Source organism: Urocampus carinirostris, chromosome 12 (genome assembly GCF_059441175.1).
Source record: "Urocampus carinirostris isolate Australia breed hairy pipefish chromosome 12, RoL_Ucar_1.0, whole genome shotgun sequence".
Taxonomy (NCBI): Eukaryota; Metazoa; Chordata; class Actinopteri; order Syngnathiformes; family Syngnathidae; genus Urocampus; species Urocampus carinirostris.
Window position 1 is genome coordinate 41,677,955 of NC_142360.1, and position 25,702 is coordinate 41,703,656.

Consider the following 25,702-nt stretch of genomic DNA (forward strand, 5'->3'; position numbering starts at 1 on the left):
ATACCGACAAAATTTGACCGAACGAACAAAGTTGACCCCGAAAAAGAAGAAAAACGGACCAGAAAACCAGCAAAATATGTCCAAAAAAATCATCTTCAAAAGAAAGTCAAATAAAAACCGAACAAAAACAATTGGAGGAAATGGGCTGAAAAGAAACAAAAACTGACTCTAATCAATCCAAATCAGCCCAAAAATGACCCCCCTGAGAACGACCTACAAAACTGCCCCACAAAAGATGACGATAAAGAGGAAAAACCACCCCCCAAAAACCCTCAATATGAGAAAAATGGAGCCAAAACAGACAAAAGTTGAGCTGAAAAGAATCCAATTTATTTGTAAAGCAAATCAAATTCAACTTCCAAGAAGACATTCCAATCTTCACCCCACTCCAACCCCACAACCCAAAACACATGGTACACGCGCTTGAAATACCGTCAAACCCAAAGAACTAGTGATCAGATATGATTATGGCGAGGCACAGACTAAACATGTGAGGAAAGGGACCCGAGGGAGGCTTATCCGCACCCATAGGGACGGCGGCCGACGGCTGCGGGATTTTCCGCCATTGAACCTCACCCTGACCGGCACGGTGCCCCCGACTGAGGAAACGCCGAAATCTAAAAAAAAAAACCAGAACAAAACATAGATTCACGGAATTTGAGTCGAGTCCCCAAAACAGAGCCATATTAAAAAAGTGGGTCTCCTCTCAAAAAGAGAAAGGGTCCTCCGACAGACTCTTCCATAGATGAGGACCAAAGTTGGCCACGGGTCGGTTTTGGTTCTCCCCCGGGATCGGTGGAAAGCCGTTGCCGGAGGACGGCTACGGTAAAAGCGCCTTCCCGCCGATCCCGAAACGCCAGGGGAGCCCGCGCGGCGCTTTTAAGCTAATCCCTCGCCCCGCTTCCCGTAAGCTGCTGAGTTTTGCCGTAGCTGCGATCCTCTTTTTGGGAAGACCAGAAAGCGGGGCATCACCGTCCTCCTCCACCACAATACATGAAAGCCCGCGTCAGTACCTCCACGTTTGCCTCTCATCTCCAGATTTCACTTCTGTTTTTGATATGTGGCATCAAGTCGAGCTCAGGGTGCAAAATAAGGCCCACGTTTTGAATATATTCTACAGGTCTTACATTTTGTAGTTTCTCTCTCTGACCAATGAGCAAAACCTCTCTTTTGTCCCGGTCGAGCCGTTTTCCGGATACGGGGTAGGAGGTTCCTGTCGAGAGGGGTAGCGGGGGGCAGGGGCGTGGCCTACCGACAGTCGCTTTCTCGGAGCGCCGTACAGATTATGTTCCGCGCGCTCTTTTCCGGTTTCGCTGACAAAATACTACCGTTTCCGCTCGTCTCGGAAGCCGCGGCCGTCGCGGTCGACTTTCCTTTTTTGATCGACCCTGTCGGAAATGGGGACGGTGGCCGAAGGGCTACCGCTGCCGTCGGGTGGACGGGTGAATTTGATTTTGTAAGCATTTATTCGATACCGACCGAGTGGCCGCATATTCTTTAGTTTACGAAACGCGAGTCGTATCTGGCCCGAGGGCCGGACTTCGGACGCGGCGGTTCTCCCCCCTAGCTCCGGCACGCCCCGGGGTAAACTCGGTCCGAGACCTCCGGCTTCCGACTTTCACCGAGGCGTCGATTCAGTTCTGGTACCGAATGTCGTACGCTACGGGGCCGTTGATGGCGAATCCGACGTAGAAGGAGACCTTCTCGGTGCTGCAGCCGCCCCGAATCCTGCCGAGTTGAGCCGGATGAACGGGAATCTTCAGCGCGCCGTAGTCGGCGAAGACGCGGCCCTGCTCGATGATGCCGTCCACGCGCAGCAGGCGCTCGCTGATGTCCTTCTCTTTGAAAATATCGCCGTTCCACCACAGTTGCGCCAAAGCTTTGCGCGGCATCCCCTGGCGGAGGAAGTTCTCGTCCAGGTTAGTTTTGGAAAACAGTCTATCTAGTCCTCTCCCCTTTCCCAGGTAGAGGTGCGCCACGGGGCTTCTCTTGTAGAACAACTGCGACATGTTCTTGCGGCAGGACGCGCGAACGGCTTTGACGTAGGTTCGGATTTCGCGCTCGTTTTCGGATGCGGCGGGCCAGAAGAAGAGCAGGGCCAGATAGTGCGGGTCCGGGTATTTGTAGTTGTGCCCGACAGTCTGTAAAGTGTCTGACAGAAGGTGGCGCAGATCCTCGTAGCTCTTCGCCAGCCTGGAATTGGGCTTGAGAAGGTAAAGGACCACGTTTGCCAAAATGTAATTGATCTTGACTGAGATGTTTTGCTGCTGCTTTACCGTCTGTTGCAAGGAAGCGTAAGCTTTGACGACGTTTTCTACATATCGGGCTTCCCGGTCCAGGAGTCGGAGAACTCCGGAGAAAGTGTCGGCTTGATTCTTCTCCAGAAACGTCCGATGTTCCCCCAGGATCAAGTTTAATGTCAGGTTACGGTTCTCTTTGACTCGACGCAGCTCTTCGGGTTCCGTGCAGAAAAGGTTCACGTACTTCTTGAAGTGATTGGACACGGTGCGGTGGTTAACGCTGTCAAACTCAAAGTTGCCTTTGGTGTTGACGAAGTAGTAGTTTAGTAGGTCAAACTTGTTCTTGACTTCGGGCTTCAGTTCGCGCAGGAACCGCTCGTGGTCTTTGACGACGGCGACATATTTTGAGTCGACCTCGTTTTCTTCCTTGTGAACCCTGTCGATCGGAATGTCGCCGTTCAGGAAGCTCTGAAAATACTTCTTTTTCATGGGATCGCATTCCAGGAAGAAAGGAAGCGTAGCCAGGACCTCAAAGATGAAGAAAGAAATGTCCAAGATTCCCACGTGGCCATGAATGTTGTAACCCTTGCGCTGGTAGTCCTCCGACACATCGTCCGGAATCTCAGCTTGCGAAGCGTCCTCGTTGTCCCACTGATCTTGAGCCTTCTGGAACGTTTGGATTCCTTTGATGGCCAAGCGGATGTTGGCGTCCAGGTCGTCCGGATCGCGCTTTTCCTTATCTATGTTGGACCTTAGGTTACTTTTGTACACCTGAGCTACGGTGTCCACAGTGTACGGGTTGTGCGCGATTTTCTTGGTGTTTTCCGCCCACTTGAGCGCCTCGGGAAAGTCTTGCTGGGTGATATAAAGGTAGCGTGCCAGGGCCTGAGGAATGGGCGCTCTGTGCGGAAACCTGGAGAAAGCCTTTTCGAAGATGTCCTTCACTGTTTGGCCGTCCTCTTGCTGGTGGATCTTGTCTACGAGGGGCGAGAAGAGTTCCCGCTCGTCGCCGTCTTTCTTGCGCTCTCTTCGGATCAGCATGCGCTCCATAGACCGCACGAGTCTGTCCTTGACCACGCCGGCACTGAAGAACAGATCGTAGTGGAGCATCTGCAAGGTGATGTCGCTGACCCTCAAGGAGTATCTACTCTGCAAGGCGTCCAGGCAGGCGGCAGCGATGGTATGATGGAGGATGCGCAGCTGTTTGTACCCGCCGCACTCTTCCACTTGGTCTACGATGAGGACGTTGGAGTAGAGCTTCATCCTGTCCAGCACGCAGTCTACCGGGTACTGTGTCATCTTCACCCCAAAGAAGTCCTCGCACAGAGACAGCGCCATCCCCGATCCCGCCACGTAGTTGTTGAGAAGCGCCAGAAAGGAGAAGAGCTTGCCGTCGGCGGCGCCGGCGTCGAAGCCGTTCAGGGTGTTTTGAGCCACGTTGCGGATGTAACTCTGGTCGAAGTTGCTCTTCATGATCATGAAGGTGTAGAAACTTTCCGGCCTCTCGTGGGACTCCTTGAGCTCCTGGAGTTTCTTTTCAAATTCGCTCTGCTCCCGCAGCGTGAGCGAGGCGCTGATGTACTGACACTGAATCTCCATCTGATGCCGGTACCGTTCCTTGGGGCTGTGCGAGCGGACGCAATTGAGCACCGTCACTTTGCAGCCGGGCGCATCCTCAGAGCAGGTGCCTTCCGAGTCCTCCACCACCTTGCGGATGCAGTTGACCAGGTCGACGGGACTATCGGGCCCCTTCATGTCGTCCACCAGCAGCAGGACGGGACACTGCGTTCCGCTCTCCAACTTCATGAAGTGGAGGATCTGGTGGGCGATTTCCTCTTTGGCCAGTTGCGTGTCCTTCAGCACGGCGCATCGAAATTCTTTGCGTAAGTCCCACATGACGTGCATGGCCAAGGTTGTGGCGCCGCAGCCCGGATGGTGGTAGAGGTCCAGTTGAACGCAAGCGTTGGCCTTTACCTCCTGCTGGGAGAGAATCATTGCCTTCACGTTGCTGTACTTTTCTCTTTTGACAAAGGTCTTGCCGTCCTTGTCGCAGAAGTAAAAGTTCCACCACTTGACCTTGCCTCCTCGGTAGAACTCCACCTCCTGATCTTTGCGAAAGTGGAGAAACTCTGGAGAGTTTTCGTCTTTGTATACGTTTTCACACTCGTTCTGGCACAGGACGTCCAAAGCGGTCATGAGGTCTTCGTCTTTTTGTTTCAGGATGACGGCGCTCGAGTTGGAGGAGGGCACCAGCTTGTCACGCGACTGGCCCAACGGTCCCAGCGCCGCCACCGTCCCGTTAACTTGGGACAAGGTCAGCAGGTAGACGGACAGCGGGTCCACATCCAAGTCCAACTTCTGCTCGATGAGCCCCCTCCACTTGACGTAGGTGCCAAACGATTCGCAGATGCTGACCACGTTCTGCTCCTTGGTGTGCTTCAGGAAGGAGCAGTAAGTCTCGAAAAAAGGGTCCTTGTCTGTGTCCACAGGTGACAGCAACAGGAAAACGATGCGACCTCTTTCAAGACGGACAAATTCGCTGCTGCAGATCAGCGCCACCAGTTGTTCCACATCTTTACAAGTCTTCTTAAACCAGGTCTTGTAGTCCAGCTCCTTACAATCATCGTCAATGTCGTGTCTGCCGTTGCAGAATACCCAGCTGGTCTGCGCGTACAGGTTCAGTTTTTTGAACACCGCGTCGTCCTGGTACTGCCTCGGCCAGTGCAGGTTGGCCACGCGGGTCTCCTTGTAAGCGTGGCACAGTCCCTCGACGCTGTTGGAGTTCGGATCAAAGTCCAACACGCAGAATAGTTGCAGTTTGCTGAGAAACTGAAGGTGCTGGACTTGGTCTGGACTGCTCTTGTTCACCACCACCACAAAGCGGTCATTGCTATCCAGTGAGTTGCCACCCGAAGTCAGCAGGTGCTTTAGTTTTTCTCCCTGGTCGAGCTCTCTCTTTGGCCCGGCACCCTCCGGGTCGCACTTCTGGCCATCTGGATGGGACGAAAACATCAAGGTTCAGGTTTCAAATCGGCCTGCCGATCATCGCCGAGCGGCTCGACGTGTTCGGGTTTGAAAGCAAAGCGCGACCGAGGCCCGACACCGGTTCGGGGCACCGAAGACGCCTCGGTACGGACGAGTCCGGACCTCGGTCCGCGACGGCGAATATTTCAGACGGGGCACTCACCCAAAAGGCGTTGCAGATTGTCGGCAAGGTGGTTCTGGTGGATCTGGCGCAGAACATTCAAGGTGACGGAGAGCGCTTGGTCGGCGTGATGCTCACTGAGGATCTTGGCCGTGTCCACCCTGCTGCAGTCCTCCAGCTTGGAATGCGGTACGGCCTTGCCCCTGCTGTTCCTGATGTTCTCCAGATGGAACTGAAACTTTTTCAGTTCTCCTACTTCGAGTTCCTCCAGGATCGGTTGGATTATCGTGGCGCTGCAGATCGCCGGCTCCGCCTTCTCCTGCCGTAACTGTCGGAAAACATTCGGCGGAGTTTCACGACAGGAAAAAAAGTCAAGATCGAGGTGGCAGGACCTACAACCTGCAACCGCTCTCATGCCTGTCCCACTTACAAACGGTACCTTTTTTCATTGCAAGGCCCAGAAGAAATGTCCTTTCACTAACAGACATTTCCCTGTGCCCCGTTCAGATGTAGCACGCACCGGTCGTCTTGAGCGAGACCCGTCGGTCCATAGGACAACGCCGTACAAACTAATGCCGGCCGCGATTCGTGCCGCGACGAAGACACTTGTTTGCGGACTGTGTCGGCAGCCGTCAATCTTAATTTAACTTCCGCAGAATCAAATTTCCACGCCCATTCTCCCAGGATTGTGCTTTTACTCCAATGGGACAGTAGGAATCATCTTTTCTCGCACGCTACTAATTAAATGATGGGGCATTTGGCTAACGCAGGGAGTCCCAGTCACTCCTGTCGTTTACGCGTATTTCATCCAATATCTTTACCTTGACATCGAGAGCACTTGGCAGAAATGGCACGGTAACAGCCGGATCGCCCCGGCCCGCACCGGTTCTAAGCCGGCTGCCGGGTGCCGATCGAGGCGACCCGACGGGGCTCTGCCGTGCCGCCCCTTGGACGCGGGGCCCCGATGGGCACGGCAGCCGGGGAGATCCGCAGGAATAAGGAGGTGTCGGAAGGACCCGAACGCGGGACCCGAACGCGGGACACGAGGGGACGGAATACGAGGGATGCGATCGAACATCACCGGGGCCGGTTTGATTTAACAGAAACAAAAAATCTCTACGGATGAAAAGGGAGCGTGGGACCAGAACTGCTTAAGGGGAAGGCTTGCGAGGGACACTGGAAAGGGTGTCATAGTTTGGACTCTGCAGTACCTCCTTTCCCCAAAAGATGGCAGCTCTACCCCATTTTCCTACCCCCTTGACTTTCTCCCTCCTCAGGTCTTTCCAATTTGAGAATAAGCCACCTCTGCTATAGATACGCTGGCTTCCCACCTCACTTTGCTGATTTGTTTGGATTTCCTGAAGATTTTCACTCCCCCAAAACCACAAAGCTTCCTCTCCCCTGACCCAGCAACATGAGGTGGGAGCCTGGGGTATTTTAGTGGAGGTGGCAACAATTGGGGAGAGTAAAAGTGAAGGGGACTGGGAAACGGGGTAACGCTGCCTTCTTTTGGAGGAAAGCTTCGTTTCAAGTCCGGAACGGAGGGCAAGAGAAGCAAAGGATGAGGCGCGGCAGCGGAAGGGCTTACCTCGACTCGCCGACCCTTTCTCTTTTTCTTCGCCGGACCGGTGCCGGCTTTTGCCCCTCCCTGCGGCCCCTGGCTCGCGCCGTCGCCGCCGCCGCCGCCGGGCTGCTGCGTTTTGTCCCTCATCTCCTGAATTTTCCTCAGGACCTGCACGGCGGCGCCCGCCTTAAAACCCAGCTGGGTAAAGTCCTCCTTGGTGAAGCAAAGCAGGCACCTTCCCGAGACTTCTTCTTCAAGGAGGCGCTCGGCGTAGTGCAGTTTGCCTTCCAGGTGAGGCAGCAGCCGCTGGTAGACCTCCCGGGCGCTCCAGTTCTCCACGCCGCCACAGGAGGGCGCCGCGCCCCTTTCCCCCCTTTTCAGCCTCTCCAGACAGCGCCAGACCAGGACGGCGGGCCCGTGCCGGAGTCCGGCCTCCAGAAAGTCCTTTTTGCAGAATTCCAGGAGGAAGCGGCCGCTCTCCGCCTCCTCGGCCAACGGGGACGCCCGCTCCGGATCCAGACCCACGTCCGACGTCAGCCAGCGTCGGATGTCCGAGGGCGTCCAGCGCTCGGCGTCGGACGGCGCCGCCCGCAGGGGGTCGGGTCCCGCTCGGCCGGCGGCCATTTCCGGCGCTCGCTGGGGAGGAAATAAGACAGCTTTTCTTTTCGGGCCCCCGAGATCTGGAGCCGGGTCAATACTAAGCGGGGGTGTCCGGCGTGCAGCCCGCCAGCCGGCGTAGGCCCGCCATACCGCACCCAGAGAAGCGCAAGAGAAAAGTCAACTGCACTTTGAAATAGGTCCACTTGATGTCAACCAAGCCAGGCACCACTGGCAAAGCAACTCTTTCTCTTTTTCCCTTGTCTTTTTCTCTCTTTTTGGCACTCTTTTTTCTCTTTTCTTTTTCTCACTGTCTTTTTTTCCATCTATTTTCTTTTCTCTTTCACTCTCGTTTCTTTTTCATTCTCTGTTTCTCTTTTTTATTTGTCTTGTCTTTTCTCTATCTTTGCCACTTTCTTTTCAGTCTCATTTGCTCTCTCTATTTCTACTTTTCTCTCCTCTATTTCTGTCCGTCTTGATTTTTTTCTTTTTGTCATTCCCTTTTTCTATTTTGGTTTTCTTTCTCTCTCTTTGTCTCTCCCTTACTCTTCCTGCTTTCTCTCTACTTTTCTCTTCTCTCTTCTTCCGTCTGTCTACTTTGTCTCCTCTATTCCTCCCTCTCCTTTTTTCATCTTCTCCATTCCTTCTCTGTTTCATTCTCTTTTTCTATTTTTTTCCTCTTTCACTCTCTCTCTTGTTCGTTTTTTTCTTTCTCTATGTGTTTTTTTTTGTATTTGGTCTTTCCTGTCTGAAAACACACATCAGACACATACAAACAAAGGTATCTAAAAGCAGACATGGGGACTTGAGACTTAGTGACTTGGACTCGAGTCGACTCGAGTCGCTGTTTTTATGACTTGTGACTTGACTTGGACTTGGCAATCTAAGACTCGGGACTTGACTTGACTTGAGCCACGATGACTTGAATGACTTGCGTGTTCATATATATATATATATTTCATTATTTAAATAATGTTGACAATTACAGTACGGGATGCGGGCTGAGAAACGCTCTCATGTCACGCCCACTCTGCCCATGCGCCACACACCTCCACGGCAACCACCTGAAGTCAGCATGTCTGCTCCGAGGGTAGTAACTTTTGGCTTCAAAAACTTCTGTGAAGAAGGTAAACGGCGAACAGCGCAGTGCAAATTTTGCAACGGGAAAATTTCGGACAGCCAGACCACCACCTCAAATTTCATCCGACATTTGAAGAGCCATTCTGCCCAGTAAGTGTTTGTCAGTGTTAATATCTGTTTGTCAATGTGTTAATATCTGGTGAGTTGGATGTTGGCTAATGTCTGTGAATATTGTCATTCACCCAGGTCATTTTATCCATACAGTTTAGTTGTAGGCAACTGGACTTCTAATTTGAGCTTGAGGAACTTCCATGAGGAACATCTACAGCTCAATCTCTAAAAAGTCCAGTTGCTTACTCTTTGGTTGTTAGCTAAGAGTGAGCGGCAGGGCGATTTAGCCGCTGCACAGGGGGGTTTCAGTTTATCATTGTGACATTCTTATGCAGAGACGAGAGGTTATCGTAACCTGCGTCAATGATGCTTCATTCATTTACTTTTATAAACATTGCAGTATGTTTGAGTAAAACGAATGCATTTGTGCTCATAGTGCCTCGTCTATCCTACAACGGGTAACGCAAAAGACAAGCCAGGCATATTGAGCTAGGAGCTACGGATAAACGGGCTGTCTAATTGAGAAAATAGGGTAGGCTAAGCGGTGAAGTTGAGAAGGACACGTGCACTGTACATGATCAAAAATCAGGGATGTGATTTGACCAAAGTGAAATTATCTGAAAATTAGGCGGGGGTCTGGGGGCCGCGGGCACCCAGCTAGGTCCAGGGCAGTGCCCTGGTGGGGGGAGAAGTGGGGCGAAGCCCCCCGGAGGTCATGGGTTTTCCGTGTTTTTAAGTACTTTCAATGCACTCAGATGACAAAGAAATAGACAAAACAACAGCATACATTTTCAATGTATTTTGAACTATCCCATATAAAATTACAGTTTAAGTCAACTCAAAATCAGTCACATTAAAAAACATTGGACTGCCTTTGCTATTAAAAACTATCACTGAGAATATCATCATATCTAACTCATGTGATTACTAAGTTAACACATAAATCATGTTGAAGAGTTCAAATTTCATGAACAAATAATTGTATCATGACCAAATGAAAAGTAACTCATATTAGAACATACCATAAATGTCTTTGTTATAGAAGAAGATGTTATCTATAAATGAAAGTACTGTAGTGGGTTGTACATAATTCACCCACGGAACCATTGTTTAGTTAGCGAGTTCCTAGGGGGACTCTTAATTCGGCCGGTTCTAGCCACTCTCGTGTTTGTTTTGTTATCGCCAGTTTAAATGTCATTAAAGCAGCTTTCGTTGGCACCTTTGTTTGACACTCCGCTTACGACTCCCGTCTCTGCTCGCTACATTGGATCACGTCGGGGTCACCAACATTTGTAGATAATTCCTTCTCTAACCAGTCCGATCGAAACTTGTTTTTTTACGATCTTAGCAATTTCTTTAACTCGCGGAGCATCTTTGCGTTCGATCTCGGACATCTTTCTTTAAACACTCGGCAAAAACGTGTGAGAAATGAACAATGGCATACTCCTACGCCTTTATAAGGAGCGCGTTTATTGGTCAACACGGAGACTTCAACCAATCGCAAGTACGTTTCATTTCAGTTACGGAAACACTAAAATGGAACGCTGTCGAGACGAAATCGTTTTTTTTACCATTTAAAAGAATCGGAAATTTTAAAATTTTATTTTTGGAGCGAAAGCGGAATTCCGCGAATTAGCGGAAAAATCACATCCCTGAAAAATGTGTCTTTGCCTTAATGTTATAGTCTCAATCTGCATATAATTTGGAAGTGTTGGCAAAAGGGCACCTTCCACGATTGGGGAGAGTGTGGGGTTGGCGGCAGCTGCAGGGGGATCCGCTCTTTTTCACAGGCATGCTGATCGTACATAGTCAAGTCAAAGTCAGTTTTATTTGCCAGTTCCTTCAAATGTACTTGACATAAAACGGAATCGAAATTACGTTCCACACTGTCCTATGCGTAGACATTGACAACAATAAAGTGCAATAAAAGTGCAACAATAAAGCCTGGCTATCGCGACTATTAATAAACTGTGATAAACGTGTGATAAACTCATCACACGAGTTTAGTCTGGCCAACCATCCGAGAGGCTGCGTTGATCAAATGCCTCTGTGTACTACTGGACTATGCTACAACCAATCAGACTACAACGTCATCACGCTAAAACCGCCTCAATCGTGCAGGCTAGATCAAAAGTTATGCCAGTAGTCTCCAAATCAAATAGTGACAATAATGTTAATCCAATCTTATAATTAAGACCACTAAGTCGACAATTATGGAAGTTTTTTTTGTAGTTTTTTTTTAGTAACTTTTTAGTATAAAAATAAATATTAGCTCATTATTTTCTTTAAAAATTTTGATTTCATGGTTGGAAATGTTAAATAAATTGTTTTATTTATTAACTATCACATGGTTAAGATATACCAGCTTTATGAGCATAAAAAAGTAAAAAAATGTGGTAAAAGCTTCAGTTACAGTTGATTTGATATTAAGTAATATCATCCAGAAGATAGATAAAAAAAAATACAGAAAGTTTCAAACAACTGTTTTTTTAACCATATGTCATGATTTCATGTCTGCCCAACCATACAGGACATCTCATTCTTGTTTTTGCATCTGCTTCACAGATATGCAGAGTATGAAAGGACAAGAAACGCCTGCACTGATACTACACAGCCTGCAATATCACAGTTCATCCAGTCTCGTCCTCTGGAAGCATATTCAGCAAATCATCCCAAACAGAAGTCCATAACCAATGCTATTGTTACAGATCTTGTGATTGGATGTAGCATGCCCCTTTCAATGACGGAAAATAAACATTTCAGGCACTTCATGTCTGTGGTCGACTCCAAATACCAGCCTATCTGCCGCAGAACAATAACTTCAACAATAGAATCACTTGTTGCAGACATGCAAGAAAAGATCAAAGTGATTCTTGCTGGTGTAGACCATGTGTCGGTTACCATAGACATTTGGTCAGATAGGAGGATGCGCGGCTTTTTGGGAGTCACTGGCCATGTCTTAACAACCTCAGAAGGAGTCATGCTGAAGTCATACCTGCTGGCATGCAGCAGATTCAAGGGATCTCACACAGGAGAGCGCATTGCTGAAGCCTTTGATTCCCTGTGTGAGGATTATGGCATTCGGAAAAAACTCGACTTCATAATCTGTGATAATGCTGCGAATATGAAGCGATCATTTTCAGTCTGTTTTCCGAAGGATCAAGATGACGAAGTAACCGATGATGACAATCTGGATGATGAAGAATTGTGGGAAGACCTCTCCAGAGGTGACTGGGAGACTGTGGACCGCACAATCAACAGAGGAAGCCCTAAACGTCAGCAATGCTTTGCGCATACTCTGCAGTTAGCTGTTGGTGATGGTCTCAAGGATGCACGGATCATGAACAGTTCCTTTGCAAAATGCTCCAAGCTTAGCTCTCTCTTGCATACATCCAGCACCTTTAAAGATGCGTTTGAGGAGAAGTTTGATCAGCGAGGGATACCCGCTGCTGTAAACACACGGTGGAATTCAACTTTCCGACAAGTCAAGGCAGTGCTCTCATTCAGTCACCAGGACTTGTGCAGTGTTGTTCAGAACACGGGACACAGTGAGCTGGTCTTCTCAATTAGGGAGTGGAACTTGATGAAGGAACTTTGTGATGTGCTACAGCCATTTGCAGAGGCCACTGATCTTACTCAGGGAGAGAAGATTGTGACGATTAGCTCTGTCCTCCCCTGTGTATTGTCTCTTAACCACCACTTGGAAAGACTCAAGCCGCAAGTGCGCTTCCTGGGAAGCATGATCCATAGCCTGCAATTCTCTTTGAAGAAACGGTTCCGGGGAATCTTCGTTAATGTGAAGATGTTGTCAGCTGCATCAGGGGAAGAGCTGCCATTTGCAGACCCAGTCTACATCAGGTCAGCTGTCCTGGACCCGGCTTTCTCCATGATGTGGCTTCAGCATGATGTGCTTGTCACCGATGATGTCAAGAATAACATTGTTGACATGGTAAAAGGTCAGTGGATTTTTTTTTTTTAACGTGATGTACACTTAGGCGTGTCACCATTATCAAATTATGGAAATGTAATTCAAAACAGTTATATGAGTATTATAATCCATTTTAGAGATGATTTTGCAAGCGTATCAAACTGTGGATGTTCAATTTTGAATAATGCTCATGAGATCTTACGCTTGCCCTTTTTTTTCTTTGTTTTAATTAGATCTGATTCTACGTGAGGTGCAACCTCACACAACATCCCAGAGTCCTGAATTCCTAGAGGAGGAAAGCGAAAGCCAGCAAGAAGACAGCACTGGCCTATTCTCAGGCTACAAAAAACGCCGCAAGCAGGACCCAACCACCAACCCAGAGACACAACTAAATAACTATTTTTCTCTTTGTTGTGGGCAGCCTTGTCTGTCCTTCTGGGACGCAAACAGGGCTGTCCTCCCTGCCCTTTTTCCTGTTGCAATGAAAGCTTTGTCAGTGCCAGCCTCAAGTTCCCCAGTGGAAAGAGTCTTCAGCCATGGTGGAATCATTATGAGACCCCATCGAGCTCGGCTTGCAGATAAGACCCTGTCTAATCTTCTATTTTGCAAATGCAATACCTTGTAAAAAGGGAATGACTGATGGATATACAGTGACTGAGTGAGTGAGTTAATTTGTGTCATTGTGAGTGAGTGAGTGAGTGAGTGAGTGAGTGAGTGAGTGAGTGAGTGAGTGAGTGAGTGAGTGAGTGAGTGAGTGAGTGAGTGAGTGAGAGTGTGTGAGTGTGTGTGAGTGTGTGAGTGAGAGAGAGAGGAGAAATGTAACAAAGTTTAATAATAATAAGCTATTTGTTTTAGCTGTTATTTGTTTCCTCATAAAAAGGGATTGACTTATGGATATACTGTTTGAGTGAGTGACAGAAAGCGTGTGAGAGAGAAATCTGCAAAGAAAAGAGCAAGAGAAATGTGACAGTTTAATCCTCTGTAAGTTAGTATTTGTTTTAGCTGTTATTGTTACTTTGTAAAAGTAAAAAAAAAGTAAAAGTTTGGGTTTCGATCTACAGATCACTTTTTCTGTCAATAAATACCAAATACTGACGATATCACTGTTTGTTTGAGTCTATGATGTATTTTACTGAACATGAGTATTTAGGATACAAATATTTTATTACAGGTTAGGCACATTAGCCAAGGATGATTACTTGATTTCTTATATATTGCCTTTCACTTTATTAAGATCAGATTCTGAAGCTAAAATTACAACAGTACGCCAAAGGTGACTTGACTTGGACTTGACTTGACCTATTACAGGACTTGACTTGACTTGACTTGACACAGCCTGTGACTTGACTTGACTTGACTTGCCCAAGAAAAAAATACTTGGGACTTACTTGAGACTTGCACATGTGTGACTTGGTCCCATGTCTGCCAAGTACTGTACCTGGTTCTGGGCGGGCACGCAGCAGGAGAAGGGAAGGCCGCAGGCCTCCAAAGTCGGGTTTTCGTCCGAGCACTGGAAGTAAGCGTTCTTCCACCAATCGCTGAAGCCCTCCACGCCGCAACACTGCAACTGAGCCCACCACCGCAAGGGGGCGCAAGCACGATAAATGACGCACACCGCACGCTAACAAACTACGGAGATTTCCAGATACCCCAATACGAAAATTAGGAAAAAAGGAAACCGGAAAAAAAAAAATATATATATAGATTTAAAGAAAAACAAAGAAAAGGGAGGAAAAAATAAAAAGCAGAAAAAGAGAGGGGGGAAAAACAATAAAAACAAACAAAGTGGGGAAAAATTAAGAAAAAGAAAAAGCAAGGAAATTTGGAAAAAGACAAAAATGAAAAAAGGAATAAAAGGCAAGGATAAAGAGAAGGAAAATAAAATAAGGAAAAGATAAGAGTAAACCGTAAGCGGAAAAGGGTTCCGATGAGGAAATGACTTTCTGTCTTCCCGGAAGCAGTCACATAACCTGAAGGGCTTGTGGACTTTTCTCTTCATTTCCTGGAACTTCCGCTCACTTCCTGTCAAATATGGAACGAGGAGGGGGCGGGGCCTCCTACCTTCTTTTGGACAAAGTCGATGGCGTTCTCCAGGTCTCGGTCTTCGTGGTAGCCCGTCACGCACCTCATCATCAGACGTTCCGTGCGCTCCATCACCTGCGCCGGACGGTCGGGAACATCCTCAATCGGCCCCGCCCACGCCTCCACGCCTTGACCGGGGGGGCGTCCGCCCCAGATGAACCCCGGGGACCGGATTCGAGAGAGAAAACGGTTTGGCGGGCCCCGTCCGGCCCCCGGGCCTCATCCTTGACACCCCCGCGAAACGGTCTTACCTGGTCGGTGAAGAGGAAGACGGCCAGGATGGCCGCCAACTGCAGGAGGAGCAGGATCGACAGGATGCCGGCAAACTGCAACGGGAAGGAGAAGGGGCGGGGCCGGTGGGCGGGGTTGACGCGCTGGCCTCCGTGAGGGGGCGGGGCCTACCGTCTTCAACAGGCAGGTGGCGTTGCGCAGGGCCCCGCAGCATCCCATCAAGGTGACCAGGAAGGCCAGGCAGCTAGCCACCGTTAGCAAGAGCGCCGGGTCCAACGTGAGCGTGTCCACCACGTCTGAGGAAGACACCCGCTCGGCTTTTTAAGAACCCCTCGCTCCGTCCCCGGCCGCCGAGATCCGAGTCCGTCAACCCGGATCCGGCCCTTTGCGAGGCTTTCTTCGCTTCCTGTCCGTTTTCAAATCGCTTCCTGCGCGAGTCCCCTCACTTCCTGCTAGCCCCTCCTATAGGACTGCCATCACTTCACTCGATGCATTGCTCCTTACTTCCTGTCACGTTTCCTCACTTCCTGTCCAATTTGGAATCGCTTCCTGCACAGGTCCCCTCACTTCCTGCTAGCACCTCCTATAGGACTTCCGCCCACTCCTGAGCACTACCTCAAATCCCGTTCTGGATGCATCGCGCCTTACTTCCTGTCACGTTTCTTCACTTCCTGTCCAATTTGCAATCACTTCCTGCACAAGTCCCCTCACTTCCTGCTAGCACCCCCTCTAGGACTTCCGCCCACTTCTGAGCACTACCTCAAATCCTGTCATAGATGCATCGCGCCGTACTTCCTGTCACGTTTCTTCACTTCCTGTCCAATTTGGAATCAATCAGTGTAGATCAGCGGGATCAAAGCGAATCGGGTCGGGGGTTTGGGAAGCGAGGGTCCGGGCCAGCTTGGTCGACCGAAAGAAAAGAAGGGGAAAAGACAGCAAAACCAGGAAAATGGAGGGGACAATAGGAAAGAGAGAAAAGATAGAGAAGGCAAAAATTCCCTTTTCACCTCTTTTTTCTTTTTTTTCAATTTTTCGTTTTGATCACTTTGTGACTTTGTATTTTGTCTTTTTCCTTTTAGCAGCGGCTTTGGGTAGCAATACCGCGACATCTAGGTGGCAATTATCACATCAATATAAGACGCAAAAGAGAACTCATGTGGGAAAAAGCTGGCGATGTCACCTCAACCGTGGACCCGTTCACTTCCTGGAAACTTCCACCTCCAACCCCTCATAAGGACTTGACTTCCCGTGACTTTTGGTTGACTTCCTGCCCAAACGGGATGGACTCTCGGTAAAGGGGCACTCCCTAGCGTGGCTAAACGGGCGGGGACGCGCCCACCCCGTCCGGGGAACTCGGGACGGGGAGCCCCCGTCCGGGGTTTTGATCTTCAGCAAAGAGCAGAACGGCGCCGGCTAACCTTTCTCCTTGGCCACCTTGGCGTAGACGCCCACCGCCAGCAGGAGTCCGCTCAGCACCTGGACCCAGAAAGAAACCCCGGGGGGTCAGGTCCCGGTCGTCACGGCGACCGCCTCCTCGCGGCCACGGCGACCACCCACCCAGAAGAAGTAGCAGAGGACGAACAAGGAGTACTTGACGGCTCGGTATCCTCGCATCTCGCCCGCCGCCGCCGTCCGAAGAGGTCCGCGTTCTGAGAAAGGGGCGGGAGGCTTCCCCGGGCGTGCGCCGGCCCGCCCGCCCGCTCGCACCGCATTCCTGGCCGCTGCCGACTAGGAATTTCTCGCTCTTTTTTTCTTTTTCGGGTCAGGGGACCGAATAGATCGGGGGCCTCGAAGCCGTTTTTTCGCCTGCTTAAAACAAAAAGAAAGAAGGAAAATCAAGAGAAAAGAGAAAGCAAACAACGGAGTCGAGGGAAAAATAGAGAGAAAAAAAACAGCAAGATAAAGAGAGAAAGGGAGAAAGAGTGAGCGAGAGACATAAAAAAGCGTGAAACAGAAAGTGAGATATAAAGCGCAAGAAAGAGAGAGAGAAATGGAAAAGGGAAATGAGAAACAGACAGAGAAAAAGTGAGAAAAACAAGATAAATGGAGCGAGAAAGGGAGGAATAGTCGGGAAAATAGACAGAACAAAAGAAAGAGAGAAAAAAATCAATGGATCAAGAAAGACAAAAAGTGAGAGGGAGAGAAAAAAGAAAAAAGAGAGAGAATTCCAGCTCAGGTGGCCTGGCGAGCGGCGTCCGGCTTTGTCCGTTCCCAGTGCAAATACTTCGTACCGTGGTTTTTTTTTTCTCTTGTGCTTCTCTCGGCATCGCTGGCCGGAATGACCGGTCGGCTGATGTTTTTGGCTCATGGACGAGCCTGCTCTTTTCTTGCATGTAGCCCAGCCTGAGGGGCTGCGATGACAGCTCGCTATTTAAGACATATTTAAAACATCCCCAAATGATTCTTCCAGAAAGAGGGGAAATGATAACTTAAGGGGCTGTCGTCAATTCAAAATCCCAAAGGTGAGAACCACCAGGAAAAGGATGTGAGTGTCTGTGTGCGGAGTCAAACTTTTTACAAGACGAGGTCAAACAATGTCCGACCGTTCCCGTCTTCAAATTGAAATACAAAAAAATATTCCTGGCAGAAAACAGAGATGAAGAAAATGGGGTAGATTGGAAATACTGCGTTTACAACTTTGGTCATTATTGTTGCTATTTTTATATCATAACTGTTATTATTGCCATTGTTGTTATTATCATCGGTGACTCAATAATATTTAGTGACTAGTAGCATTATAACATTTATAGCGTCACAGTTGCCAGGGCGCCCAATTGGCCCCGCCCACGGACACCGGCTGAAACGTGTTGACAGATTGTGACCACTTAAACGCTGTCCTGTGAGTCGCCAGTTGTCAGAGCGTCCGCGAAATTCCTGCTAAAGTCCCGTTTTTGCCTGTGTTTTTTGCTCTTGTTCTGCGAATCCCCGTTTTTTTCCCTGTGTTTTTGCTCTTGTTTCGCCACGCCCTGTGAATCTCGGTTTTTGCCTGTGTTTTGCTCCCGTTTTGTTCTCGCCCCGATCCTTTTGATCCGGACCACTTCCTCGTTCCGATCGATCGACTTCCGCGACCGACGCTCTCATGATCGAGTGCCCGCTCCTTCCTCTTGTCCCCAATAAACTGTGAGTAACGTTACACGAGTAGGTTCCGCTTCCTTTTTCCTGTCTCGGTCCTGACAGGGAGACACGAAGAAGAACTCCAGACGTGCAGGTCAATCTTTTCCCGCTCGGCCTTCCGGATCCGGTCCCAGATCATTGCGGCGTGTTCCGCGACACACCCTGGGAAACCCGGGTCTCCTGCTTTTTGACAATCGGTGTCGAGCAACTAGGTGGTCGTCCTCCAGGCTAGAACTGAGAAGAAGATCTTCCCTTCTCCGACGAAAGGGGCCAGGTTTGGAAATTGCCCGATGTCTCTGGAGTTTTCTTCCTCGGGGATGAAGAGCGCCAGAGCCCTTTGCCACTCTGATGGGACGAGTGTCAGGAACACCATTGGTGCTGACGATGTCAGAACCAGAACAGATGCAGGACCCGATCGCGTGACGTTCTCACTCGAGCCTATATTTTACGGGAAACGGGGAGTCATGCACGTTAGGTAGCCGGTCTGGCGTGGAAAGTCCTGAAACCAGAGACTGACGAGACCGATTCTGATTGCCCGAGTTGATATCGGACGGACGGGGTCGATACCGGACAGGAGGTGACAGACAGGATAGATAACGGATCGGGATACGGAAAATTAACAGGAGAAACGAGACGGGAACGAAAACTGGAGAAAATAATAAACGGGACGAAGACAGACACTAAACCGGAACCCGAAATGAAACAGGACAACCATTAACGGAAAGAATACCGGACCGGAGATATCACGAGAAAACGGGACCGAGTCAGAACCCACGTCTTGTGTGGCAGAAGTTCGTTTGACAAACAAATAAAGTTGGCACGAAAAAAAAACGAAATTTCCCATGATATATATATTGTCATTATAATTGGGCGCCTTTTGCTTTCGTTGGGCCGGACAAATCAGAGCTTGAAAAGGCGTATTTGGCCCACTGGCCGTAGTTTGCACACCCCTAGGGCAAAGTGTCAGCTTCCTTCGTGGCCATGGCAACAGGTGAGCGACATGATCTCGGTCCAATAGGTGAGCGTCTTTTAATCCCGCCCCCAAGGCGAGGTGCCGTGTGCAGCAGCAGGTGGCCGCCATCTCCTCAGTTGATCCTGTTTTAATGAGGGCGATTCCATCTCTTTGCATAGAAGCGGCTCTTTCGGCTTCTCTCCAAAGAGCCGGCTCTTTCGAATCACAATGGCCAGATTTCTTTCCCTCGTCCTCCCGTCCTCCCTTCCTTAACCTCACTAGCTTTATTTCCGTTTTGCTTTTCAACCGATGAGCAGAGGGCTGTGGGATGGGATCTTGTCGGTCACTCGAAAGAGTCGGCCGATTGAGCCTTTACGTTCGCCATCGACACATCGCTACCCCGGACCTCCTCGTCCTCCTCGTCCTCCTCACGATGGGTCTTCTCAGCTTGATTGTGTCGGCCAAAGAACGAGCAGAAAAGTTCCTCAACGAGAAGAACGCGGTCAGCGATTTCTTGGGAAAGATCGAAGACAAAACCGGAATCAAAAAGAAAGTTCTCGCCACCGGTAAGATCCGTCTCCGTGTTTCACGGAGAAGAGGATTTGGCTTAATCCGAAGAAAGTCTCCTCGGGTGCTAGCTATCACGGTCGTCCGTCGAGGGTTCCCTTATGCTCGTCGGTTGTCGGGGCACGGCTCTCTCCGCAAAGTCGGCAGCGGCCCGGTTTCTCTTCCGCCCCCTCGGAATATGCCCCGGGGAACGATCTCGGTCAGTCCCGATGATCTCGAGATGGTTCCGCTGCGGTATTGGTGAAGAGTTCTTGGTAGGGTCCAACGTGCCCTCTGACGGTCAGGAGGGCCAAGAAGCCGATGCCTATGGCTATGTTCTCGTCCCTCCAGATGGCCATTGACCAGATCTCAGAGTTCCCGTTCCCGGTCGGGAAATATCATCTGCAAAACGGAGCTTAATGACGTCGTGCGCTAGCTTCAGCCGTGCTAAAGTGGGCGGGCAAACTACGGAGCAGGGGTGACATGCAGGCATTCTGCATCAGTTCTTGAAAGGAATCACAGTGTAGGCGGGGCGGTGGAGGGGGCGTGGCGTTTAGCGATGTCAAATGCTAAAACAATGTCAGAATGTCTATCGAATATTATGTTCTAACTCAATCTTCCGCAAGTGACTGATACCATCTAGTGGCAACTGACTTGAGGTTTGGTGTTATCTCGCTTCCGTGAAGCAAAGGTTGCCTCGACAACACCCCGAGGGGACTGGCCGGAGCGTCCATCCGGCCATTATCTACACCGCTTATCCTCAGTAGGGTCACGGGGGGAGCTAAAGCCCATCCCAGCTATCTTGTGGCAGTGGGCAGGGACACACACAGGGACATATAACCACCGGCTCATTCCAACTTAGGGACTATTCGGATGGGCCGTTTCTTCTGACATGCGTGTTTTGGGAATGTGAGAGGAAAGCAGAGTGCCAATAGAAAAGCCACACAAGCACCGGGAAAACATGCAAACTCTGCACGGGGAGGATATATTTGAACCCATTGCCTCAGCTGCCGTGCGGCGCTGGCCAGAGTAACGCAACTTTATTTATAAAGACAGCCACAGTTGAAGAAGTCTTGTATTTAGTAGTATTTGTGTAATATTACTGCATTGTATTTTGTTGTATTTCTGTAGACTGACTGTAGTTTTTTTCTGTAGTATTTGTGTTGTATTTCTGTAGTGGTATTCTTTTAGTATTTCCATAATTGTGTTTTGTGGTATTTCTGTAGCATTAACGTATTATATTTTGTAGTATTTCTGTAGTATCCATTTAGTATTACTGTAGTTTTATTTTTTGTAGTATTTCTGCTGTCAGATTGTATAGTATTTGTCATAATATTTCTGTAGTATTCGTGTGTTGTAGTATAACTTTACCAATATATCGGTAGTATTTCATGTAGATGTATTTTTGAAGAAAGAACCACCCAAAAACTCTTGCTAACTTAAACTTCATTATTGCACCATTTTTTATTCACAGTACCAGACACAAATGTCAGAGAATGGAGAAATCATCCTGAAAGATGTAAATACAAAAAAGCAGGAAGATGGAAGCAACTCTTTGGTGTATCCGATGAGGAGTTGGCCTTTGTGTTTTTTGCTATCTTTCAGGACCGCTTTCCAGTTCCTCAACTCTCTAACATTTGCGTCTGGCACCGTGAGTAAAAGTAGTCTGTCAACTCCGATGCCTTTTCCTATCTTATGTGATCGCTCACGGTCTAGGGCAGGGGTGTCAGACTCATTCGAACTCGGGGGCCACACCATAGAACAGACATTCTGTCGGGGGCCGGACTAGTAGATTCAAGAGAAAGAAAAAGAGATAAAGAAGTAAGAGAAAGAGGGAGGGAAAAGGAGAGAGGGCGGGACGAAGAAAGAAAAAGAGAGAGAGGGAGAGAGCGTGAGAAACAAAAGATAAAAAGTCGTGAGAGAGGGGGAAAAGAAAGGGAGAGGAAGAAAGAAATCCCAAGAGAAATAGAGAGACAGAAGGAGAGAAAAGAGAAACGAAAGTGCAAAGGGTACGAAGAGAGAAAGAGAAAAGAGAGAAAAGGAAAAAAGGAAGTTAGAGCAAAAGAGGTGGGGCACGAGAGCCAACACCAAGGAAAACCAGATTTCTCTTCCGCGCGTACTCCTTCGGCCGCCGCTTTCAGCCGATCGAGAGGGAGGGAAAGAACCGTGTACCGTCCGAGCCACGCGGTTGAAGGCTTCTTCACCGTGGGACCTTCTTTGTCCCAAGGGTACAAAGGCCAGTCGGGTCCATCCTTTGCGCCCGCCCTTTAAAACACCGATGAGGCGATCAGTCACGGGAGGCGTGTTCTGTGACCGGTGGAAGTTTCCCGTTGAGGCTTTTCAAAACGGTTACCCGATTGACTGATTGACACGCAAAGAAAAAAAGTCTCCGGCCTGAATCATGACACAGGCACATCGTTGATCTTTAGATTGGAAAAAAACACACTGGGGGTTGCAAAAACTTGATTATGCATCTGAAGTGTCTGCTCATTTCCCATCAATGAAGGAAATGTGTCTGTCTTTGAGCTCTGGGTTGCACCTCAGGGCGATTTATGTCATCCGATGTTCCCAGCCCAAACCAAATTAAGAACAAGGGAAAAGAAAGGGGGCTCGTGGGACCAATTGGGATCCTTTCCATGTGATTGCAGAGTCAATGGTCTTAGGTTTTAAACTGTTCCGATGAGTCATCTGACTCCGTGAACCCGACACAACCCGCATTCTCCTAACAATGCGCGCTGCTTTCTCGATGGAAAAATGAACAAGGGACCGGAATTTCCACACGGGGGCAGATTTCATTTCTTAACAATTTGGCTAAGTGAACTCCGTCGAAAATACGGCCGAACGAGTGTCGCCCGAGTCTCCGTCGAGCCTCCTCTCCCGATCTTCCGTTTCCTCCTCGGCCCGCGTTTTTTCCGGAAGCCGGTGTACCGGCTCCTCTCGCGGGCGGGCCGACGAAAGCCCCCACGTGGGGTCCGCCCCCTCGCCTCGATGTCCGGAGAAAGCGTTTATCAAAACAATGCGCGTGTCCTTGGTCAGAGTCCTGTTGTCAAAATTCCCCAGCCAAAACATTCCGAATTTGGAACAGCGTGACCCGAAGCCCACCCGGTGAAAATCTTCGTTGCACTCGATAGATGTAACTTGTATTTAATCGTATAAAATCCTTTATAGTAAAATGTACAAAATCCTTCAGTGGTCAGAAAAGGTTAAGGGGAATGTATTTGTGGCGGTGTAGTCTCCTAAATGATGATGACCCCTGCATTGGACAGAATAAAGAAGACCTTCCGCAAAGGATTCCGGTCCCGTCCGCACTAAAATACCAAATGTGTTTTTGTCTCGTGTCCTTCTTCAGGCGCAGTCTCGCTGACGGGATTTTACCTGGTTTACGGTTACGGAGCCGCCCTGCTCTGCAACCTGATCGGTTTTGTCTACCCGGCGTACTATTCGTGAGTTTCGTTTCCGTCCGTTAGCGCGGAATCCTCCTAGCGTCGGAGTCCGGCGACGGGCCAGGAACCGGTCCGGGGAGTCGGTAGACGTTGGTGTTTTGTGTTCAGGGTCAAAGCCATCGAGAGTCCCTGCAAAGAAGATGACACCAAATGGCTGACCTACTGGGTGGTCTACGGAGTCTTCAGTCTGGGGGAGTTCTTCTCCGACATTTTCCTCTATTGGTTCCCGTTTTACTACGCCTTCAAAGTAAGATGCCCCTAACGGTACTTTTCTTCTTCTAGTTGAGTAGAGCCTCGAAAAGGAGAGAAGACGTCAATGAATGTTCTACTTGCCAAAAAAACAGGAGAGGACTGTACCGAATCCCGGGCAACCGTTAAGTCAATTGTTCAGTAGACACTCCGAATAAGGAGAGAAACCATCCATGATTCGATCGAAACGAAAAGCGGAGATAGAGATCCTGAGAGAGAGAGAGCGGCGGGTCGGACTCCCGGCTCCTTCCGGTTAGAATACCGGAGAGTCCTGAAAACCCCAATGTCCCGGATAGGCAGGCGGGCCGCCTCTGGCCACGGGCTTCGGAGGGGACTGACAAGCTCTCCCTTTATCTTTTGCAGTGTATGTTTTTGGTGTGGTGCATGGCCCCGGTGGGCTGGAACGGGTCCCAGGTCCTGTACCGGCGCGTGGTGCGCCCCCTTTTCCTTCGCCACCAGGCCGCCGTGGACCACATGGTCAGCGACATCGGCGGCAAAGCCATGAGCGTCGCCGAGAACATCACCAGGGAAGGTACGCCCCCTCCCCGATCCCACCGCCCGGGAATCCCGGATTTAGCCGACGCTCCGTCCCGTAACGGAGAAAGACGGACAAAGAATGAGAAAAAGACAACGAGAAAGAGACAGAGCCAGAGAGAGAGAGAAAGACAGAGAGAGAGACAGAGAGACAGAGAGAGAGAGAGAGAGAGAAAGACAGACCAAGGGAAAGAGAGAGAGAGAAAGAGAGAGAGAGAGACAAAGACAGACCAATGGAAAGAAACAGAGAGAGAAAGAGAGAGAGAGAGAGAGAGAGAAACAAAGACAGACCGAGTGAAAGAGAGAGAGAGAGAGACAAAGACAAACCAACGGAAAGAGAGAGAGAGAGAGAGAGAGAGAGAGAGACAAAGACAGACTGATGGAAAGAGAGAGAGAGGGACAGAGAGAGAGAGAGAGAGAGAGAGAGAGACCAAGGGAAAGAGAGAAAGCGAGAGAGAGAGAGAGAGAGAGAGACCAAGGGAAAGAGAGAGAGACCAAGGGAAAAAAAGGAGAGAGAGAGAGATAGAGAGAGAGAGAGAGCGAGGGAAAAAGAGAGAGAGACCGAGGGAAAAAAGAGAGAGAGAGAGAGAGACAGAGAGAGAGAGCGAGAGAGAGAGACAAAGACAGACTCATGGAAAGAGAGAGAGAGAGAGAGAGAGAGAGAGACCAAGGGAAAGAGAGAAAGCGAGAGAGAGAGAGAGAGAGAGAGAGAGACCAAGGGAAAGAAAGAGAGACAGAGAGAGACCGAGGGAAAGAAAGGAGAGAGAGTGTGAGAGAGAGAGAGCGAGAGAGACAGAAAGAAAACTCCATCTGCCATGGGAGTGTCGCTTAGCTCTGGCGACATCCAGTGGACATATTTCAAACAGCAGGTCCTCCTTTGACATCACACAGCTCATTTTTCCTCTTCTCTCATCTCCAATCGTCTGGCGGGTTAGGGTTGCATCACAATAGGGAGAGAAGACCTCATTGAATTTTGTACCCGCAAGGAGAACAGGAGAGGACTGTAGCAAAAAGTATCTTTCCTTTTTAGTTTTGTCCACCTTGGTGAAGAACAAAGCCTTGGTGTCGCCCCAAGCTCAAAGTTTGCCCGCCGTCTCCGACGGAGGGGAAAAAGAAGAAGGAGAAAAAGAAGAGGATTCTTCAGCCAGAAGGAAGAAAAAAAAAGAGGTAGGTTTGGCCCGCCCGCCCTCCTTTGGCTCCTCAAACCACATCCTCCATCTTTTTCAGCCTTTCCTGGGTTGAGCGGCGAGCCGCTAAGGCCGGCTTTCCTCCGTCCCGATTGGCTAGCGTCCGGCCGTGACCTTCTGGACATGGCCAGCTCCGCCCCTTCCTCGTCCTCACCTGGCCAGACTCCGCCCTCTCGTTGCCCTCACCTGGCCAGTAGCGTTTTAGCCGCCGTCTATCGGCTGCCGGCATCAGAAAGTGACACGAGTGTTATTCTCCGTTAGCGTCTTTTTGGGTCAGAGCCTGAAAAAAAGCTAGACCTCCTTTTTCTGTTAGCATCTCTTTAAGTGTTAGCATCAATAACTGGTAGATGTGCTTTTCTGTTAGCAGCTTTTTGAGCGTTATCGTCGGAAACCGGTAGACGCGCTTTCCTCCGTTAGCATCTTTTTGGGTGTTAGCACCAGAAGTCGGTAGACGTGCTTTTCTGTTAGCATCTCTATGAGTGTCAGCAACGGGAACCGGTAGACGCGCTCTCCTCCGTTAGCATCTTTTTGGGTGTTCGCATTGTTAACGCTAACGCAATTGTACTGCCAGGCCTCTGACCGAAGAGGCGGAGCCCGGCTTGGACCAGGAGGCGGAGCTATTTCTTTTCTTCCTGACAGAGTTCTTATGCGTTATTTATTGACAAATGACTCTTCATTGAAATGATTGGATTTAGTAAT

The 25,702-nt window shown here is 49.4% G+C and overlaps 4 protein-coding genes across 5 annotated transcripts; 2 read left to right on the forward strand and 2 right to left on the reverse strand.

Moving 5' to 3' along the window:
* Positions 1–367: 367 nt before the first annotated feature.
* Positions 368–7,581, reverse strand: LOC148356086 (sterile alpha motif domain-containing protein 9-like). The gene is made up of 3 exons (XM_088350372.1): positions 6,974–7,581; positions 5,428–5,713; positions 368–5,233 (listed from the first exon to the last, which is right to left on the reverse strand). The coding sequence occupies exons 1-3, from the start codon at positions 7,571–7,573 to the stop codon at positions 1,635–1,637; spliced, it is 4,485 nt and encodes a 1,494-aa protein (XP_088206498.1). The 5' UTR covers positions 7,574–7,581; the 3' UTR covers positions 368–1,634.
* A 4,037-nt stretch (positions 7,582–11,618) lies between these two features.
* On the forward strand, positions 11,619–13,765 carry LOC148356087 (zinc finger BED domain-containing protein 4-like). The gene is made up of 2 exons (XM_088350088.1): positions 11,619–12,693; positions 12,899–13,765. Exons 1-2 carry the CDS (start codon positions 11,664–11,666, stop codon positions 13,288–13,290), a joined length of 1,422 nt encoding a protein of 473 aa, XP_088206214.1. The 5' UTR covers positions 11,619–11,663; the 3' UTR covers positions 13,291–13,765.
* A 284-nt stretch (positions 13,766–14,049) lies between these two features.
* On the reverse strand, positions 14,050–20,084 carry LOC148356088 (tetraspanin-33). Its single transcript, XM_088348855.1, has 7 exons — positions 17,210–20,084; positions 16,536–16,784; positions 16,397–16,454; positions 15,150–15,274; positions 14,999–15,073; positions 14,727–14,822; positions 14,050–14,232 (listed from the first exon to the last, which is right to left on the reverse strand). The coding sequence occupies exons 2-7, from the start codon at positions 16,590–16,592 to the stop codon at positions 14,050–14,052; spliced, it is 594 nt and encodes a 197-aa protein (XP_088204981.1). The 5' UTR covers positions 16,593–16,784; positions 17,210–20,084.
* Positions 19,422–25,304, forward strand: LOC148356089 (receptor expression-enhancing protein 6-like). 2 transcript variants are annotated; one of them, XM_088350404.1, is made up of 6 exons: positions 19,422–19,610; positions 22,940–23,033; positions 23,142–23,280; positions 23,646–23,814; positions 24,847–24,983; positions 25,044–25,304. In XM_088350404.1, the coding sequence occupies exons 1-6, from the start codon at positions 19,478–19,480 to the stop codon at positions 25,056–25,058; spliced, it is 687 nt and encodes a 228-aa protein (XP_088206530.1). In that variant the 5' UTR covers positions 19,422–19,477; the 3' UTR covers positions 25,059–25,304. The 2 variants fall into 2 exon arrangements, with proteins under 2 accessions (XP_088206530.1, XP_088206531.1); XM_088350405.1 differs by lacking the exons at positions 22,940–23,033; positions 23,142–23,280.
* The last annotated feature ends 398 nt before the right edge of the window (positions 25,305–25,702 follow it).